Source organism: Ostrea edulis, chromosome 9 (genome assembly GCF_947568905.1).
Source record: "Ostrea edulis chromosome 9, xbOstEdul1.1, whole genome shotgun sequence".
NCBI classification, from domain to species: Eukaryota; Metazoa; Mollusca; class Bivalvia; order Ostreida; family Ostreidae; genus Ostrea; species Ostrea edulis.
Genome location: NC_079172.1, coordinates 7439025 through 7458723, shown reverse-complemented (window position 1 = coordinate 7458723; position 19699 = coordinate 7439025). Strand labels below are relative to the sequence as shown.

The 19699-nt window shown below is 35.5% G+C and overlaps 2 protein-coding genes across 7 annotated transcripts in view; one reads left to right on the top strand and one right to left on the bottom strand.

Annotated features, from left to right (window-relative positions):
- LOC125657127 (syntaxin-18-like) overlaps window positions 1-12534 on the top strand; it is a 28643-nt gene extending 16109 nt beyond the window's left edge. The window contains exons 2-10 of one of the 6 annotated variants that reach the window (XM_056148409.1): window positions 8955-8999; window positions 9231-9315; window positions 9403-9502; window positions 9840-9868; window positions 10011-10066; window positions 10715-10823; window positions 11247-11308; window positions 11994-12071; window positions 12207-12534. In XM_056148409.1, coding sequence (XP_056004384.1) covers window positions 9283-9315; window positions 9403-9502; window positions 9840-9868; window positions 10011-10066; window positions 10715-10823; window positions 11247-11308; window positions 11994-12071; window positions 12207-12357 — 618 coding nt within the window. In that variant the 5' untranslated portion in view covers window positions 8955-8999; window positions 9231-9282 and the 3' untranslated portion in view covers window positions 12358-12534. Of the gene's footprint in view, window positions 1-5705; window positions 9000-9230; window positions 9316-9402; window positions 9503-9839; window positions 9869-10010; window positions 10067-10714; window positions 10824-11246; window positions 11309-11993; window positions 12072-12206 lie in introns of those variants that run through there. The other 5 variants (XM_056148408.1, XM_056148412.1, XM_056148413.1 and 2 more) reach the window with 5 other exon arrangements.
- Window positions 12535-14494: 1960 nt separating this feature from the next.
- LOC130049947 (uncharacterized protein K02A2.6-like) lies at window positions 14495-17842 on the bottom strand. The gene has a single exon (XM_056148200.1). The coding sequence runs from the start codon at window positions 17840-17842 to the stop codon at window positions 14495-14497; it is 3348 nt and encodes a 1115-aa protein (XP_056004175.1).
- Between the last annotated feature and the right edge of the window lie 1857 nt (window positions 17843-19699).

Genomic DNA, 19699 nt, shown 5'->3' with positions numbered 1-19699 from the left:
AGTCACTGTTTTATACATGTAAATCTAGGTAGTTCTAACTAGTCACTGTTTTATACAGTCATGTAAATCTAGGTAGTTCTAACTAGTCACTGTTTTTTACATGTAAATGTAGGTAGTTCTAACTAGTCACTGTTTTATACAGGTAAATCTAGGGAGTTCTAACTAGTCACTGTTTTATACATGTAAATCTAGGTAGTTCTAACTAGTCACTGTTTTATACATGTAAATCTAGGTAGTTCTAACTAGTCACTGTTTTATACAGTCATGTAAATCTAGGTAGTTCTAACTAGTCACTGTTTTATACATGTAAATCTAGGTAGTTCTAACTAGTCACTATTTTATACAGTCATGTAAATCTAGGTAGTTCTAACAAGTCACTGTTTTATACAGTCATGTAAATCTAGGTAGTTCTAACTAGTCACTATTTTATACAGTCATGTAAATCTAGGTAGTTCTATCAAGTCACTGTTTTATACAGTCATGTAAATCTAGGTAGTTCTAACTAGTCACTGTTTTATACATGTAAATGTAGGTAGTTCTAACTAGTCACTGTTTTATACATGTAAATCTAGGTAGTTCTAACTAGTCACTGTTTTATACATGTAAATCTAGGAAGATCTAACTAGTCACTGTTTTATACATGTAAATCTAGGTAGTTCTAACTAGTCACTGTTTTATACATGTAAATCTAGGTAGTTTTAACTAGTCACTGTATTATACATGTAAATCTAGGTAGTTCTAACAAGTCACTGTTTTATACAGTCATGTAAATCTAGGTAGTTCTAACTAGTCACTATTTTATACATGTAAATCTAGGTAGTTCTAACTAGTCACTGTTTTATACATGTAAATCTAGGAAGTTCTAACTAGTCACTGTTTTATACAGTCATGTAAATCTAGGTAGTTCTAACTAGTCACTGTTTTATACATGTAAATCTAGGTAGTTCTAACTAGTCACTGTTTTATACATGTAAATCTAGGTAGTTCTAACTAGTCACTATTTTATACAGTCATGTGAATCTAGGTAGTTCTAACAAGTCACTGTTTTATACAGTCATGTAAATCTAGGTAGTTCTAACTAGTCACTGTTTTATACCTGTAAATCTAGGTAGTTCTAACTAGTCACTGTTTTATACCTGTAAATCTAGGTAGTTCTAACTAGTCACTATTTTATACATGTAAATCTAGGTAGTTCTAACAAGTCACTGTTTTATACAGTCATGTAAATCTAGGAAGTTCTAACTAATCACTATTTTATACATGTAAATCTAGGTAGTTCTAACTAGTCACTGTTTTATACATGTAAATCTAGGAAGTTCTAACTAGTCACTGTTTTATACAGTCATGTAAATCTAGGTAGTTCTAACTAGTCACTGTTTTATACATGTAAATCTAGATAGTTCTAACTAGTCACTGTTTTATACAGTCATGTAAATCTAGGTAGTTCTAACTAGTCACTATTTTATACATGTAAATCTAGGTAGTTCTAACAAGTCACTGTTTTATACATGTAAATCTAGGTAGTTCTAACTAGTCACTGTTTTATACATGTAAATCTAGGTAGTTCTAACTAGTCACTGTTTTATACATGTAAATCTAGGTAGTTCTAACTAGTCACTATCTTATACAGTCATGTAAATCTAGGTAGTTCTAACAAGTCACTGTTTTATACAGTCATGTAAATCTAGGTAGTTCTAACTAGTCACTATTTTATACAGTCATGTAAATCTAGGTAGTTCTAACAAGTCACTGTTTTATACAGTCATGTAAATCTAGGTAGTTCTAACTAGTCACTGTTTTATACATGTAAATCTAGGAAGTTCTAACTAGTCACTGTTTTATACAGTCATGAAAATCTAGGTAGTTGTAACTAGTCACTGTTTTATACATGTAAATCTAGGAAGTTCTAACTAGTCACTGTTTTATACATGTAAATCTAGGAAGTTCTAACTAGTCACTGTTTTATACATGTAAATCTAGGTAGTTCTAACTAGTCACTGTTTTATACAGTCATGTAAATCTAGGTAGTTCTAACTAGTCACTGTTTTATACATGTAAATGTAGGTAGTTCTAACTAGTCACTGTTTTATACATGTAAATCTAGGGAGTTCTAACTAGTCACTGTTTTATACATGTAAATCTAGGTAGTTCTAACTAGTCACTGTTTTATACATGTAAATCTAGGTAGTTCTAACTAGTCACTGTTTTATACAGTCATGTAAATCTAGGGAGTTCTAACTAGTCACTGTTTTATACATGTAAATCTAGGTAGTCCTAACTAGTCACTATTTTATACATGTAAATCTAGGTAGTTCTAACTAGTCACTGTTTTATACCTGTAAATCTAGGTAGTTCTAACTAGTCACTATTTTATACCTGTAAATCTAGGTAGTTCTAACTAGTCACTGTTTTATACATGTAAATCTAGGTAGTTCTAACTAGTCACTGTTTTATACATGTAAATCTAGGTAGTTCTAACTAGTCACTGTTTTATACATGTAAATCTAGGTAGTTCTAACTAGTCACTGTTTTATACATGTAAATCTAGGTAGTTCTAACTAGTCACTGTTTTATACATGTAAATCTAGGTAGTTCTAACAAGTCACTGTTTTATACATGTAAATCTAGGTAGTTCTAACTAGTCACTGTTTTATACATGTAAATCTAGGTAGTTCTAACTAGTCACTGTTTTATACATGTAAATCTAGGTAGTTCTAACTAGTCACTGTTTTATACATGTAAATCTAGGTAGTTCTAACTAGTCACTATTTTATACAGTCATGTAAATCTAGGTAGTTCTAACAAGTCACTATTTTATACATGTAAATCTAGGTAGTTCTAACTAGTCACTGTTTTATACATGTAAATCTAGGAAGTTCTAACTAGTCACTGTTTTATACATGTAAATCTAGGTAGTTCTAACTAGTCACTGTTTTATACATGTAAATCTAGGTAGTTCTAACTAGTCACTGTTTTATACATGTAAATCTAGGTAGTTCTAACTAGTCACTGTTTTATACAGTCATGTAAATCTAGGTAGTTCTAACTAGTCACTGTTTTTTACATGTAAATGTAGGTAGTTCTAACTAGTCACTGTTTTATACAGGTAAATCTAGGGAGTTCTAACTAGTCACTGTTTTATACATGTAAATCTAGGTAGTTCTAACTAGTCACTGTTTTATACATGTAAATCTAGGTAGTTCTAACTAGTCACTGTTTTATACAGTCATGTAAATCTAGGTAGTTCTAACTAGTCACTGTTTTATACATGTAAATCTAGGTAGTTCTAACTAGTCACTATTTTATACAGTCATGTAAATCTAGGTAGTTCTAACAAGTCACTGTTTTATACAGTCATGTAAATCTAGGTAGTTCTAACTAGTCACTATTTTATACAGTCATGTAAATCTAGGTAGTTCTATCAAGTCACTGTTTTATACAGTCATGTAAATCTAGGTAGTTCTAACTAGTCACTGTTTTATACATGTAAATGTAGGTAGTTCTAACTAGTCACTGTTTTATACATGTAAATCTAGGTAGTTCTAACTAGTCACTGTTTTATACATGTAAATCTAGGAAGATCTAACTAGTCACTGTTTTATACATGTAAATCTAGGTAGTTCTAACTAGTCACTGTTTTATACATGTAAATCTAGGTAGTTTTAACTAGTCACTGTATTATACATGTAAATCTAGGTAGTTCTAACAAGTCACTGTTTTATACAGTCATGTAAATCTAGGTAGTTCTAACTAGTCACTATTTTATACATGTAAATCTAGGTAGTTCTAACTAGTCACTGTTTTATACATGTAAATCTAGGAAGTTCTAACTAGTCACTGTTTTATACAGTCATGTAAATCTAGGTAGTTCTAACTAGTCACTGTTTTATACATGTAAATCTAGGTAGTTCTAACTAGTCACTGTTTTATACAGTCATGTAAATCTAGGTAGTTCTAACTAGTCACTATTTTATACATGTAAATCTAGGTAGTTCTAACAAGTCACTGTTTTATACATGTAAATCTAGGTAGTTCTAACTAGTCACTGTTTTATACATGTAAATCTAGGTAGTTCTAACTAGTCACTGTTTTATACATGTAAATCTAGGTAGTTCTAACTAGTCACTATTTTATACAGTCATGTAAATCTAGGTAGTTCTAACAAGTCACTGTTTTATACAGTCATGTAAATCTAGGTAGTTCTAACTAGTCACTGTTTTATACATGTAAATCTAGGTAGTTCTAACTAGTCACTGTTTTATACAGTCATGTAAATCTAGGTAGTTCTAACTAGTCACTATTTTATACATGTAAATCTAGGTAGTTCTAACAAGTCACTGTTTTATACATGTAAATCTAGGTAGTTCTAACTAGTCACTGTTTTATACATGTAAATCTAGGTAGTTCTAACTAGTCACTGTTTTATACATGTAAATCTAGGTAGTTCTAACTAGTCACTATTTTATACAGTCATGTAAATCTAGGTAGTTCTAACAAGTCACTGTTTTATACAGTCATGTAAATCTAGGTAGTTCTAACTAGTCACTATTTTATACAGTCATGTAAATCTAGGTAGTTCTATCAAGTCACTGTTTTATACAGTCATGTAAATCTAGGTAGTTCTAACTAGTCACTGTTTTATACATGTAAATCTAGGTAGTTCTAACTAGTCACTGTTTTATACATGTAAATCTAGGTAGTTCTAACTAGTCACTGTTTTATACATGTAAATCTAGGTAGTTCTAACTAGTCACTGTTTTATACATGTAAATCTAGGAAGTTCTAACTAGTCACTGTTTTATACATGTAAATCTAGGTAGTTCTAACTAGTCACTGTATTATACATGTAAATCTAGGTAGTTCTAACTAGTCACTGTTTTATACATGTAAATCTAGGTAGTTCTAACTAGTCACTGTTTTATACATGTAAATCTAGGTAGTTCTAACTAGTCACTGTTTTATACATGTAAATCTAGGTACTTCTAACAAGTCACTGTTTTATACAGTCATGAAAATCTAGGTAGTTCTAACTAGTCACTGTTTTATACATGTAAATCTAGGTAGTTCTAACTAGTCACTGTTTTATACATGTAAATCTAGGTAGTTCTAACTAGTCACTGTTTTATACATGTAAATCTAGGTAGTTCTAACTAGTCACTGTTTTATACATGTAAATCTAGGTAGTTCTAACTAGTCACTGTTTTATACATGTAAATCTAGGTAGTTCTAACTAGTCACTGTTTTATACAGTCATGTAAATCTAGGTAGTTCTAACTAGTCACTATTTTATACATGTAAATCTAGGTAGTTCTAACTAGTCACTGTTTTGTACATGTAAATCTAGGTAGTTCTAACTAGTCACTGTTTTATACATGTAAATCTAGGTAGTTCTAACTAGTCACTGTTTTATACATGTAAATCTAGGTAGTTCTAACTAGTCACTATTTTATACAGTCATGTGAATCTAGGTAGTTCTAACAAGTCACTGTTTTATACAGTCATGTAAATCTAGGTAGTTCTAACTAGTCACTGTTTTATACATGTAAATCTAGGTAGTTCTAACTAGTCACTGTTTTATACAGTCATGTAAATCTAGGTAGTTCTAACTAGTCACTATTTTATACAGTCATGTAAATCTAGGTAGTTCTAACAAGTCACTGTTTTATACAGTCATGTAAATCTAGGTAGTTCTAACTAGTCACTGTTTTATACATGTAAATCTAGGTAGTTCTAACTAGTCACTGTTTTATACATGTAAATCTAGGTAGTTCTAACTAGTCACTGTTTTATACATGTAAATCTAGGTAGTTCTAACAAGTCACTGTTTTATACAGTCATGTAAATCTAGGTATTTCAGAAAAAGAAAAGAACTTCTTTTTTGTATAGTGATTTAAGGGGAAGGTAGCCAAATTAAGATACATTTAGCATGATGTTTAGTTTAGAATTTTTTGTTAGCTCACTTGAGCCATAAACTCAGGTGAGCTTTTCTGATTAACTGGTGTTCATTGTCTGTCTGTCCATTTGCCTGTCTGTCCCTGTCTGTCTGTAAATGTTACACAATTTTTACCTCAGAACCATTGAGCTAAGTTCAAAGTTGCCATAAGTCATCCTTGGCTAAAGGAAATGCAAAATTGTTCAAGTGAAGGGTCACACCCATGTCAAAGTGGAGATTATTCATAAATAGTGAAACTATGGTAGCATTTTTCTCTTAAGAACCACTGTAGCAATTAAAATCAAAGTACTGAAGGTACTGAAACGAGGTGACGTTTGGCAGTGAATGGCATGGATTCTAATGCAAGATCGAATTAAATGAAGGATATAATATGTTGGATGGTATTATTTGTAATCCAGAAGCATATGTTATACCTTCAATTTGAGGTAATGAAATGTGTTAACTGTTGAAACATTCTAAAACTGAGTAGCAAGCATAATTAACCTATATGTGAGGAAGAGGCCCATAGGCCACAATGCACATCTGACCTACCAAGGATGTGCTTAGTAGGAAGATTTTTTAAAATGTGGTCCCATCCAACCCCTTGGAGTCGTAACTAAGACAAACTTGAATCTAGACTAACTAAGGATGCTTCCATATATCAATATTTTTAATGATGCCTTTGCTGTTCTTGAGAAGATTTTTTTTTTTAAATCCTATATATTTCATTGTAAAGTATTGATCCCCAATTGTTGGCATACCCTACCCCTGGGGGTTATTACTTGAACATACTTGAATCAACACTATGAAACGAAGGTTTCACATAAGTTACAGTGTTTTTTACTCTGTGGTTGTTGTTGAGATTTGTAAAAAAAAAAAATGTGACAAAATTTTCACTAATTCTTGGGTATTTCCGCTTAAAAGAGTTCATATGAACAAAATTGATTGTATTTCCCCTGCATAAACTGGTAAAGCAGACACATGAAGCAACTGGTTTTGAATCCAAACATTTTTGGGCAAGTCCTCTGGGTTAAGATGTTCATGTGGACAGGCCTGTCTTGCATGCTTGTATAAAACATCACCTTTTTCGAGAACAAAATGAATATCATTCGCATCCCAATCTCCAAACAATTTTTGGTTAACTGCATTAAATGCAATGCACACAAGTGAATTTGCTACACATTGTTTACCTCTGCTATATTCGGAGAAAGTTTCTGACCCTTGATGAAAGTTGGCAGACACGCATTTCAAAATTATGGGATCTTTTCTTACATTGTGACTTTTTCTTTTTTTGACAGATTTGGGCTCTCCCTTTGATGACTATCAAAATCATGATTTTTTTCTTTTTTTGCTACCCTTCATATCTGATGACGACAACAACTGTCAACTCTTGAAATAACTCATTCAATTCTTGAGTCAAAGTTAAACCAGTCCAAGAAAATTTCCACTCTTGAAATATCAACTCTTGAAAACAAGTGTCAACTCTTGAGATAATTCATTCAACTCTTGAGATAAATCATATTTCGTGACAAAGAAATGTAAACTTGATTTCCAATATATTACTTCCAATGGAGTTCTTTTCTTGAATAACAAATATATTCACAAAAACATGTTCATTTATATTTCTTAATCAATATTTACAGCTATCTGACTTGACCATGAAAGAGCGCGGGAAATGGTGCTCGGCCCATTCGATCGAAGATTACATGTTTACACCCAGATTTAGTATTAAAATCTCAAAAAATGCGTCCAAAAGAAATATTTTGGTAAAATTGTACGAAATTAACACATTGGGTTTCAGATAATTATCTTGAGTTAATGCGTTGGCAAGAATATATCAGTTCTCTCAGGCAAGACGTTTTCTCCTTGTTGATAAATAGGATAGCGTGGCGCGTATGGATACAGAGAAATAGTGCAGAGTTTAATATTAAAATTCTAATTACACACAATTTCTGCTTGATAAATACAACAGATCACATACAAGGAAGACTTCTTCAATCTGACATAAAACAGAATTTATATATAACAGTTTAATAAAAATGGAACATAGTATCAATGTGAACTATTTTTTGATAGGCGATAAATCGGCTAATTAACATAATTTTCAGACATAAGAGGAGACAGCTGTTTACCCAGAATTCCTAGAGAATAATAGACCATGTTTTCCCTGTCTATATGTGAAAATGCGAATGAATACAGAAGCAATGCAAATCGTTTCCTACAGTCCAATTCTGTTTTTCTAAGATCGTGGAATAAAATGTTGGCAAACGACAAATAATTTTGATCTTGTTTACAAACCTAAACACTAATTCGCGATTCCTTTTGATGTGTGGACTTTGTTTCATATCGAAGGGATAAAAATTGCGATTTCATAAATTCTTATTTAACTCGCTTATCGTAGAGGGTAAACATATGGATCCTATATCAATCTCAAAGTGAATTGTGACAGCTTTTACGTTGCATTAGCATATATGACAACAAATTTCTTATATTAAAAATCAAAGTGATTTCGCAAATGGTAGTAATTAAAACAGGGCGCCATTGAAGCTGGGGTCTGACATACGAGGCTGACTTACGTCACCTCGAAAAAATGAAGACAAAACTTATGTGAAAGCTTCCTTAATGAGTACTAGATCAAAAATTGGTTCAAATTAAGGTATGGAGGGGGCACATTTTGGTGACACAGGTGAGCTTTGTGGCCCATGGGCCTCTTCGAAATTTATTAATAAGGATTTTGCATGATGTTTTCAAAATATTACTGCTTTAATTTTTTAATCATTATTAGTTTAGTATTGTACAAGCAGTTATGCAATATAGATCTCCATAAATAAAGTCTTAACTTTTTAAGAATTGAATTAAATTTGTTGAATAAGTTTTATTGAATTATGTACTATAGATTGCTATCCAACCTTATTCAGATTTCATGTGGATGCCTTTTTAGCTTTATTGAAATGTACAAAAATATATTGCATTCAAGAGTCTCGCTCAAACTCTTAAAACTTGAGGTATTGATATATTTCAGATATGGTCATACAAATATAGAAGAAACTATCAAGGATAAAGATGTGTAAGTACATACTGAAACATTTTGAAAATTATTGTCATTATTATTTTTACTCATCTCTTTCCCTTAAAAACATTAACATTAAAACAAATAGTACATTAATTAAGTTCTCTGAAGGGTCTTTCTGAATGAGTCAGTTTTCTGGTAAATTGCTACAAAATGTAACAAAAAATATGGACCTTGATGACCCTAAGAAAATGTAGGTGTAAAGAATATATATTTACTACTTTGTAGAGAGTTGGAGGGCATCAGAAAATCTAGTGTGTGTTCTGTTTCAAGAAAACCAATGCGAAAAATACACTGCACAAAATATAAGCAGGTAGTCCTGGTAACATTAGTAATTACAGTCAATTTAATTCATGAATATGTTTTCCTGCTCATACATTTCACATATATCTATTTATAGAGCATAAGTACTATGAAAAATGACAATATTGAACCTTCAGAAGAGATCAACTGGGTTAGCAAATGCACAGGAGCAAATGATGATGCAACTTGTTCTTCTGGTAGGTTAGATTATAGAAACACCAGCTAGCTAACTTGTCTCATAGTGTCAAATTTTAAAAAAAATCCTGTTTAGTACATAGTAGTATTCTTCTAAAAAAAACTTCTCGGCATAATAAGTAACACTATTTTAATGTTGGACTTTTTTCTCATAAGAAATTACATAGGAACTGTTTGTGCGAGAGAGAAATAGTATTTAACACAGTTAACGAATATACAGTCTTGAATTCACAACATCCTGGGGGCGCCAAAAAGAATTCACAACACTGTTTATTAGGGGTATAACAATAATATGACCTATAACGAGTGATATTTGATGTCATGCCTTTACATTTTCAGAAATTAATACAGATTTCATCTCAAGAAATGTAAGCCTGTTTAAAATGTCTTCGCAAAGAAACTGCATAATGTTCATTATATTGGTATAATCTATTAAGTACATTGTACATAAATCTTTAAATATTACATTCTGATATTATAATACACATAATCACATACATGTATATGCAGGTAAACAGCATTGTGAAAACTGTTAGAGACATTATGAACTGCAGCTTAACCAAATGGTAAGTTTTCAATTATTCTTAACGTAGCACCTGATGAGCCATCAAAATCATGAAAAATTAGGATGGTTAAATGTATTTGAATTATAATTACATAGTATAAGTGTATTTTATCGTACAAAACTTTTTATGGTATGAACCCCGAATATCTACGAGATCTTGTCGTTCAAACTCGTGATTCCTATTCCCTGCGTTCCGAATTAAATTATAATTTTTGTTTACCAGAACATCAAACATCTTATTCGAAAATGCTTTTCACTACTCAGGCGTACTTGTATGGAATTAGCTACCATTAAACATGAAATTATCACCAATCTATACCTGTTTATAGAAGAAATGTTGAAAAATTCATAATTAGCTGTTGTTAATTTTAAATACACATTCTTGTATGCATATTGTGTATGTATGTGAATACATATGTATCCCTCCCCCTCCTCCTTGCGCCTTCTTCCCTCTTGTACTACATGCACTTCTTCTATACCATGAATATTGACCTCCGTGCATGGAGCTTGTTGTAAAATTTGAATTTCTATACAAAATACAAAATCTGTCTATTGAATTATGATAAAGATCACTAAAACTCCTCCTTGTCCGAATCGATGATGCAAATCATAGCAGATTAATTTGTAAATCGTTTGTCCTCATTTTCAGTGATGAGGTTGAACATAAGCGGCATCATCAATTCATGAACAACCCTGAAAAGGTTTACAGGGACAATTTTGTAAAATATTGTTTTGGAGCCAATTATATTCAACCCGAGGTAAGAAGTGCATCAGTGTTCTTAAAGATGGTTTCTTTTCAACTTTAGCCAGCATGTTTTTACTTCAGAAGCATGACATTATTAGGGCCAGCCTATAGACATAGATGGGAGCCCTATAGTGATCAGTCTGTGCACCCATCCATGCATTGAAAATTTTCAGATTTCATCTGACAATTCCGACAACTGGGTTTCAGATCAAGTTTGAGAGTTTGGGCTTTGTTGAACTATTTTTGAAAGAGTTATTGACCTTGAATTCAAAATACACAAACCTTAATAACTTAATTCACATTTCAAAAGTCCGCCAAAGTCTTCTGTCAAATGAACATATTTGGAAATGTATGTCCCATTCATCTTTTAGCAAGAAAAGGTTGTGACATTAACATATTAAATGTGTAATTAATTTTATTTCTTTCAATTGTGTAGGAATTAGAATACCTTCAACATTTTCTTTATGAAATGATGTGCACCAGCAAATTTTTACCAGGGTATGTTGATCTCTATTTTAGGGGGGGGGGGGGAGGAGATCTACTTAATATGATAACACATTTAAAATGATTATTTCTCAGAAACTTACAGATACATCAGTCTTGAATAACTTGTATGTAGTTATCATGTGTAACAGTTAATTTGTATGATTAAGATATCTAATATGCATTAGAGTAGGTTAAATTTTTGCAGATTTTAGTTCACCTTAGGCAAAGGCTCTGATTAAAATTTGCCCATATGTGTGTGTGTTAGCTATTTTCCTCTTTGACTTCTTATCTCAAGGACCACTTGCTCAATTTCAACAAAACTTGGCATATGGTATAATTAGATGAATTGAGTTCAAGTATGATAAAGTGAGGAGTGAGATACTCAAGAAAAGGAAAAAATAGAATGGATTATTTAAAAATAATCATCATAACAACAGCAGGGCCCTGTTAGTATGGATTCATGTTTAGTTAAGTCATGATACTTTGCGACAAGAATGGAATCAAAATATGAAGCCCAGATTTTTTCATGAGAATAGACAAAAGAAAAATCTTTGAAACATGATATTGTGAAGAACAGTAGGACTGGGGTTATTCAAGTGAGCATTGTGGGCCATGGACCAATTGTTTTATATCATTATCACCAACATTAAATTGATTTTGCTACCTTCATTTAAAGAAAAGTACTTTTTCATTTCAGATCTATTTTCTCCCGTTACTCCACATTTGTTGACTGCAAAAATGAACAACTCGAGCAAATCTTTATTGTTTATCCTTTGTAAGTTTGCAAGTATCCCTTCTGATATATTATGCATTAGAGGTCATGTTCGGTTTGTTTTTTTCTTCAATATTTCCGCACAGTGGGCATAGGTTAATGATTTTAAAACATTTCTTGTTTCTGAATTATTTACAGAATGGGACATCAGTACTTAAAATTTGTTGTTCTGAAAGAGGCCATGATACACTTAGTTTGCATAAGCACTGGACTCCCTTATGAAGAGGAAAATGAAAGATGCATTAAAACAGAAATGTCTGTAGCTGAATTTAGATGTGGCGCTAACTGAAATTCAAGGAAGTTATGGATAATTTTTTCGATTTTGAGGGGATGTTATTTTCCAGAGAATATCTTAAAAACAGTCTACAGATTTGATTCAAACTTTGTATATATAGTATGTGTATAACTAAGTTGTGCACCTGTAATTTTTATTGAGATAATTTAACATTAAAGGAAGTTATAGATATTTATGCCCCCGAGATCGAAGATCGGGGGGGCATATTGTTTTTGTCCGGTCTGTCATTCTGTAATTCTGTCTGAAACCTTAACCTTCCTAATAACTTTTGAATAGTAAGTAATAGAGCTTTGATAGTTCACATGAGTATTCCTTGTGACAAGACGTTTCAGTGGGTATCAACATTTTTTACCCTATAACCTTGACCTGTAGAACTCGGTGGAGGGTATCAATAGCCTAGGGTACTGGTTTCCTACTGGTCCTCTAGAACTCAGTGGAGCATATCAATACCCTAGGGTACTGGTTTCCGACTGGTCCTGTAGAACTCAGTGGAGCGTATCAATAGCCTAGGGTACTGGTTTCTGACTGGTCCTGTAGTACTTGGAGGAGCGTATCAATAGCCTAGGGTACTGGTTTCCTACTGGTCCTGTAGTACTCAGTGGAGCGTATCAATAGCCTAGGGTACTGGTTTCCTACTGGTCCTGTAGTACTCGGAGGAGCGTATCAATAGCCTAGGGTACTGGTTTCCTACTGGTCCTGTAGAACTCAGTGGAGCATATCAATAGCCTAGGGTACTGGTCCTGTAGAACTCAGTGGAGTGTATCAATAGCCTAGGGTACTGGTTTCCTACTGGTCCTGTAGAACTCAATGGAGCGTATCAATAGCCTAGGGTACTGGTTTCCTACTGGTCCTGTAGTACTCGGTGGAGGGTATCGATAGCCTAGGGTACTGGTCCTGTAGAACTCAGTGGAGCGTATCAATAGCCTAGGGTACTGGTTTCCTACTGGTCCTGTAGAACTCGGAGAAGTGTATCAATAGCCTAGGGTACTGGTTTCCTACTGGTCCTCTAGAACTCAGTGGAGCGTATCAATAGCCTAGAGTACTGGTTTCCGACTGGTCCTGTAGAACTCAGTGGATCATATCAATAGCCTAGGGTACTGGTTTCTGACTGGTCCTGTAGTAGTCGGAGGAGTGTATCAATAGCCTAGGGTACTGGTTTCCTACTGTCCTGTAGTACTCAGTGGAGCATATCAATAGCCTAGGGTACTGGTTTCCTACTGGTCCTGTAGTACTCGGAGGAGCGTATCAATAGCCTAGGGTACTGGTTTCCTACTGGTCCTGTAGAACTCAGTGGAGCGTATCAATAGCCTAGGGTACTGGTTACCTACTGGTCCTGTAGTACTCAGTGGAGCGTATCAATAGCCTAGGGTACTGGTCCTGTAGAACTCAGTGGAGTGTATCAATAGCCTAGGGTACTGGTTTCCTACTGGTCCTGTAGAACTCAATGGAGCGTATCAATAGCCTAGGGTACTGGTTTCCTACTGGTCCTGTAGTACTCGGAGGCGCGTATCAATAGCCTAAGGTACTGGTTTCCTACTGGTCCTGTAGAACTCAGTGGAGCGTATCAATAGCCTAGGGTACTGGTTACCTACTTGTCCTGTAGTACTCGGTGGAGGGTATGTTGTAGTTTTCTTAGTAATACATGTATTTAATAAAGGCACTACAGAGCCGTTACGGTTTTACGAATGCTTTATTTACACTATGTACATGTTAATAGTAAGACAAGCAAACTCAGAATGAATATTAGAGTGCTAAGGCATGGCATTAGCAAATTACAAGTATGAATGAAATATCAGCATTTTCCCAGGCTAAAACTGCAAGTCCAGCAAACACGCGCGGTCCCCAACGGAAACACCTGTCAGATTCAATAAACAGTTTATATCATTACACCTTCCCTTTGAGATTAGAATTTACGGTAAACAAATATATGCCTTAGCAAACACAATTAATTTTACAATTATTTTTTTCTGAAATAATTTGAGGTAAGAGGTTCAAGCACATAACCTACCGTTGGAGTGTTGTTTTTACCACAACCTCTTACAAGATAATATATCAATGATTACACGGGAATACATTGAATATATAATTATATAAATCCTATATATATGAGTCTGATATACCATAAAGTTTTTTACATTACAAAGTCTGAGAATTTTTCAGGCACCTTTATTGTTCTGCCACTGCGCGTTTTCTGCACGTGCTCGATATCGTTCTGCGCATTGTCATTCACTGCAGCGTTATCGCTTTCGATCTCGGTGTTATTTCCTTCCCCAGATTTGTCAGTTTCGCTGTTTTTCATCAGATGTCTTTGATTTCTACGGTATTCAACTCCTTCGGATTCTACGACATATGATCGTGGTTCCGGACATTTCTGTACAATTACTCCTTCCTTCCATGGTTTATTTTCTGATTGAATGTTAACGTTGTCTCCCACTTTCAGATTGGGTAGTTCGCGTGCATTACGGTCATAATAAATTTTTTGTTGATTCTGCTTGTTGACAAGAGCAGTCCGAATTTTACGGGTCTTGATATGTGGTTTCAGTAATGCCTCGTGCGTCGGTAATATGGATCTCGTCCTGCGTCCGAACAGAAGTTGAGTAGGAGTTCCTACCCCGTCGATCGGTGTGTTACGTATTTCTAATAATGCGAGGTTTGGATCCGTTTGAGCTTCATTTGATTTTTTCAGGTTTTTTACAGTTTGGACTGTACGCTCCGCCATGCCATTACTCTGTGGGTAATGCGGGGACGATGTTGTGTGCTTGAATCCATATTCAGTAGCAAATTTCCTGAATTCGTCACTGACGAGATTCGGTGCATTGTCGCTGATCAGTTCCTCGGGTATCCCGTGGCGAGCAAATATTGGTTTTAATTTTTTGATGATACTGGAGCTGGTTGTGCTCTGCAGTTCACATATTTCAAAGAATTTTGAAAAGTAGTCCACAACAGTAAGAAACGATTTTCTGTTTAGCTCAAACAAGTCGAGTCCAAGTTTCTGCCATGGCCTAAGTGGTACTGGATGAGGTTTTAGAGGTTGTTTGGGTTGTCTCCTTTGGTATTTATTGCACACTCTGCACTCTGCAACTTTCTTATCTATGTCCGAATTAATTCCTACCCAAAACACAACTTCTCTGGCTCGACGTTTGCATTTTTCGGCTCCCATATGTCCATAATGCAATTGATTCAGGATGTCGCTTCTGAGTTTCGAGGGTATAATTAGTCTGCGACCCTTTGTGACAATCCCGTTGTAAAGACTGAGTTCCTCTCTAAAATTCCAGTATTTCTTAACGAAATAGTTGCACTCTGTAATATCATCTGGCCAACCTTCAAGAATTACTTTTTGTAAGGCATTTATTTCTTTATCTTTTGCAGACTCTATCGCCAATTCGTTTACCTTTTCGTCCGATATCGGCAAGTAACGAACAGCAAACACTTCAAATTCATCCTTGTCACTTTGACTTGATTCTGACTCAGTCGCACGGCTTAAGGTATCCGCTATGTACAGATATTTCCCTGGTTTGTATTTGACATTCAGGTCGTACGGCTGTACTTTAATCATCATACGTTGAATGCGCGGTGGCGCCGATGACAATGTTTTCTTGAACAAACTCTCAAGGGGTTTGTGGTCAAATTCTACATGGATGTTTTGTCCATAGATGTATTGGTGAAATTTCTTGCAAGCGAACACAATTGCTAGCAGTTCCTTTTCTATCTGTGCGTAATTTCGTTCCGATTTGTTTAATGATCTAGAAGCATAGGCAACTGGCTGTCCATTTTGTAAAATGCAGGCTCCTAGTCCTGTTGATGACGCGTCTACAGAGAGTGTGATGTCTTCGTCCGGATTAAAGTACTTTAGTACTGGAGCACTGATGAGCACGGACTTCAGCTGATCAAAACTTTGTTGTTGTTTTTCATGCCAGTGCCATGCAACGGTTTTTTCAAGTAACTCCCTCAAGGGCTCTGTGATCGTGGCTTGGTTTTGAATAAATTTTCCTATGTAATTTACCATTCCCAAAAATCTCTGCAATTCTTTTACATTTGTAGGCTCTGGGAATTCACTTATGGCTTTGATTCTGTCATTACAAGTTTTTAGTCCATCTTCTCCGAAAATGTGACCCATATATTTAACTTCGTTCATCTGTATTTTACACTTCTTCTTGTTCAATTTTATTTTCTCATGACGCACTGCCTTTAAAACTCTCGAGAGTCTTTCATTATGCTGTTGTACAGATTTACCCCATATAAGAATGTCATCCATTATGACATCACATCCTTCAATTTTTTCAAAGATCCTTTTCTGGAATACTTCTGGCGCAGATGAAATTCCAAATGGCATTCGTTTGTAGCGATACCTCTCAAACGGAGTATTAAATGTTGTTAGCTTTGAACTTTCCTGGTCAAGTACTATACCCCAGAATCCAGAGGAGGCGTCCAAAGTACTGAATACTTTGGCCCCTGCAAGCTGATGTGTGATGTCATCTACGGTTTTCATAGGATAGTGTTCTCGTTTAATAGCTTTGTTAAGATCACGGGGATCCAGACAAATCCTCACTCTGTTTGGTTTCTCCACTATAACCAATGAGTTTACCCATTCAGAGGGCTCGTTGACCTTTTCTATGACGTTTAATGATTCCATTCTGTCCAGTTCTTCTTTTAATTTGTCGCGCATTTTGAAGGATACTTTTCTCGGTGCATGAACAACTGGTGGAACAATTTTGTCGATATGAATATGATGTTTGCCTTTCATGCATCCTATGCCCTCAAACACATCTGAGAAATCTCGAAAAATTTCTTCTGCGGTCTTAGATTCACTTACTGTTTCAATAAGTTTCAGGATGTTCATTTCCTCACATGACGCTAATCCTATAATGGGATCCACCTTTCCAGGTACAACGTAAAACTGCAGCGCATAATATTTATTCTTGTGCTGTACTGTGCACCGAATTTTGCCATCTATCTTTAACTTGTGGCCCGTATATGATATAAGTCTTGCTTTAGACTGCTGTAATTTCGTTATTCCCAATTTATCGCACATGTTCTTTGGAATAATGTTACACTGAGCACCTGTGTCTATTTTGAACTTTACATTTGTATTTTCTACTTTCAGTGTCGTAGTCCACTTTCTTCGGGTGTCATGTGTATCTTCTACAGTTTCTATTCCGAATTCACTGTCGGAATCTGATTCTGGGTCAACTCCATGAATTTTCTTGCTTTTTGTCTTCTTAGATCGGCACATTTTTGCGTAGTGATTCGGTTTTCCGCATTCGTGACATGTTTGTCCGTAAGCTGGGCATTTTTTCAAAGCATGTGATTTTCCACATTTTTTACAATTCTGGATATGTTTTATTTCGGTTTTATTTGTTGCTCCAAATTTCTTCCCACCTCTTTTCTGAACTGCATCGATTTTTTGTTCCGTGGATTTTGATTCCACAAATGTTTTCATTTGGTTGTCAGATGTTTCCGCCGCCCTGCAGATATCCATTGTTTTATCCAATGTGAGGTCGCATTCCCTCAGTAGTCTCCTCCTTACCGAGTCACTGGCGATTCCACAGACAATTCTGTCGCGAATTAAGGAATCATGTAAATCTCCAAATTCACACGATTTGGCTAGAATGCGTAATTCCGTCACATATCCATCTATTTTCTCACCGGGATTTTGACTCCGTCTGTTAAAGATGTGTCGTTCATACGCCACATTTTTCTTCGGATTGCAGTATGCGGTAAATTTCTCAATAATTTTGGCAAGTTTTTTCTCATCCCCTGCCTCTGCCCAGGTGAATGTATTATATATTTCAAGCGCATCAGGTCCTATGATGTGCAAAAAGGTGTTGGCCTGGATTTCTTCGCCTTTTTTTACCTATTTCTGACGCAGACAAATAAATTTGAAACTGCTGTTGAAAACGTCTCCAATTTTCTTTTAAATTCCCATGCAAAGTCAATGCACTCGGTGGCTGAAGTCTTTGGGCCATTGTTAATCCGATAATTAATCCAGTTTTACTTCTGACACCATGTTGTAGTTTTCTTAGTAATACATGTATTTAATAAAGGCACTACAGAGCCGTTACGGTTTTACAAATGCTTTATTTACACTATGTACATGTTAATAGTAAGACAAGCAAACTCAGAATGAATATTAGAGTGCTAAGGCATGGCATTATCAAATTACAAGTATGAATGAAATATCCGCATTTTTCCCAGTCTAAAACTGCAAGGCCAGCAAACACGCGCGGTCCCCAACGGAAACACCTGTCAGATTCAATAAACAGTTTATATCATTACAGGGTATCAATAGCCTAGGGTACTGGTCCTGTAGAACTCAGTGGAGCGTATCAATAGCCTAGGGTACTGGTTTCTGAATGGTCCTGTAGTACTCGGAGGAGCGTATCAATAGCCTAGGGTACTGGTTTCCGACTGGTCCTGTAGTACTCAGTGGAGCGTATCAATAGCCTAGGGTACTGGTTTCCTACTGGTCCTGTAGTACTCGGAGGAGCGTATCAACAGCCTAGGGTACTGGTTTCCTACTGGTCCTGTAGAACTCAGTGGAGCATATCAATAGCCTAGGGTACTGGTTACCTACTGGTCCTGTAGTACTCATTGGAGCGTATCAATAGCCTAGGGTACTGGTCCTGTAGAACTCAGTGGAGTGTATCAATAGCCTAGGGTACTGGTTTCCTACTGGTCCTGTAGAACTCAATGGAGCGTATCAATAGCCTAGGGTACTGGTTTCCTACTGGTCCTCTAGAACTCAGTGGAGCGTATCAATACCCTAGGGTACTGGTTTCCGACTGCTCCTGTAGTACTCGGAGGAGTGTATCAATAGCCTAGGGTACTGGTTTCCTACTGGTCCTCTAGAACTCAGTGGAGCGTATCAATAGCCTAGGGTACTGGTTTCCGACTGGTCCTGTAGAACTCAGTGGAGCGTATCAATAGCCTAGGGTACTGGTTTCTGACTGGTCCTGTAGTACTCGGAGGAGCGTATCAATAGCCTAGGGTACTGGTTTCCTACTGGTCCTGTAGTACTCAGTGGAGCGTATCAATAGCCTAGGGTACTGGTTTCCTACTGGTCCTGTAGTACTCGGAGGAGCGTATCAATAGCCTAGGGTACTGGTTTCCTACTGGTCCTGTAGAACTCAGTGGAGCCTATCAATAGCCTAGGGTACTGGTTACCTACTGGTCCTGTAGTACTCAGTGGAGCGTATCAATAGCCTAGGGTACTGGTCCTGTAGAACTCAGTGGAGTGTATCAATAGCCTAGGGTACTGGTTTCCTACTGGTCCTGTAGAACTCAATGGAGCATATCAATAGCCTAGGGTACTGGTTTCCTACTGGTCCTGTAGTAC

Excerpts from the sequence above, each read along its gene's own strand:
- LOC130049947 (XM_056148200.1), bottom strand. The coding sequence starts at position 17,842 with ATGGATATCTGCAGGGCGGCGGAAACATCTGACAACCAAATGAAAACA.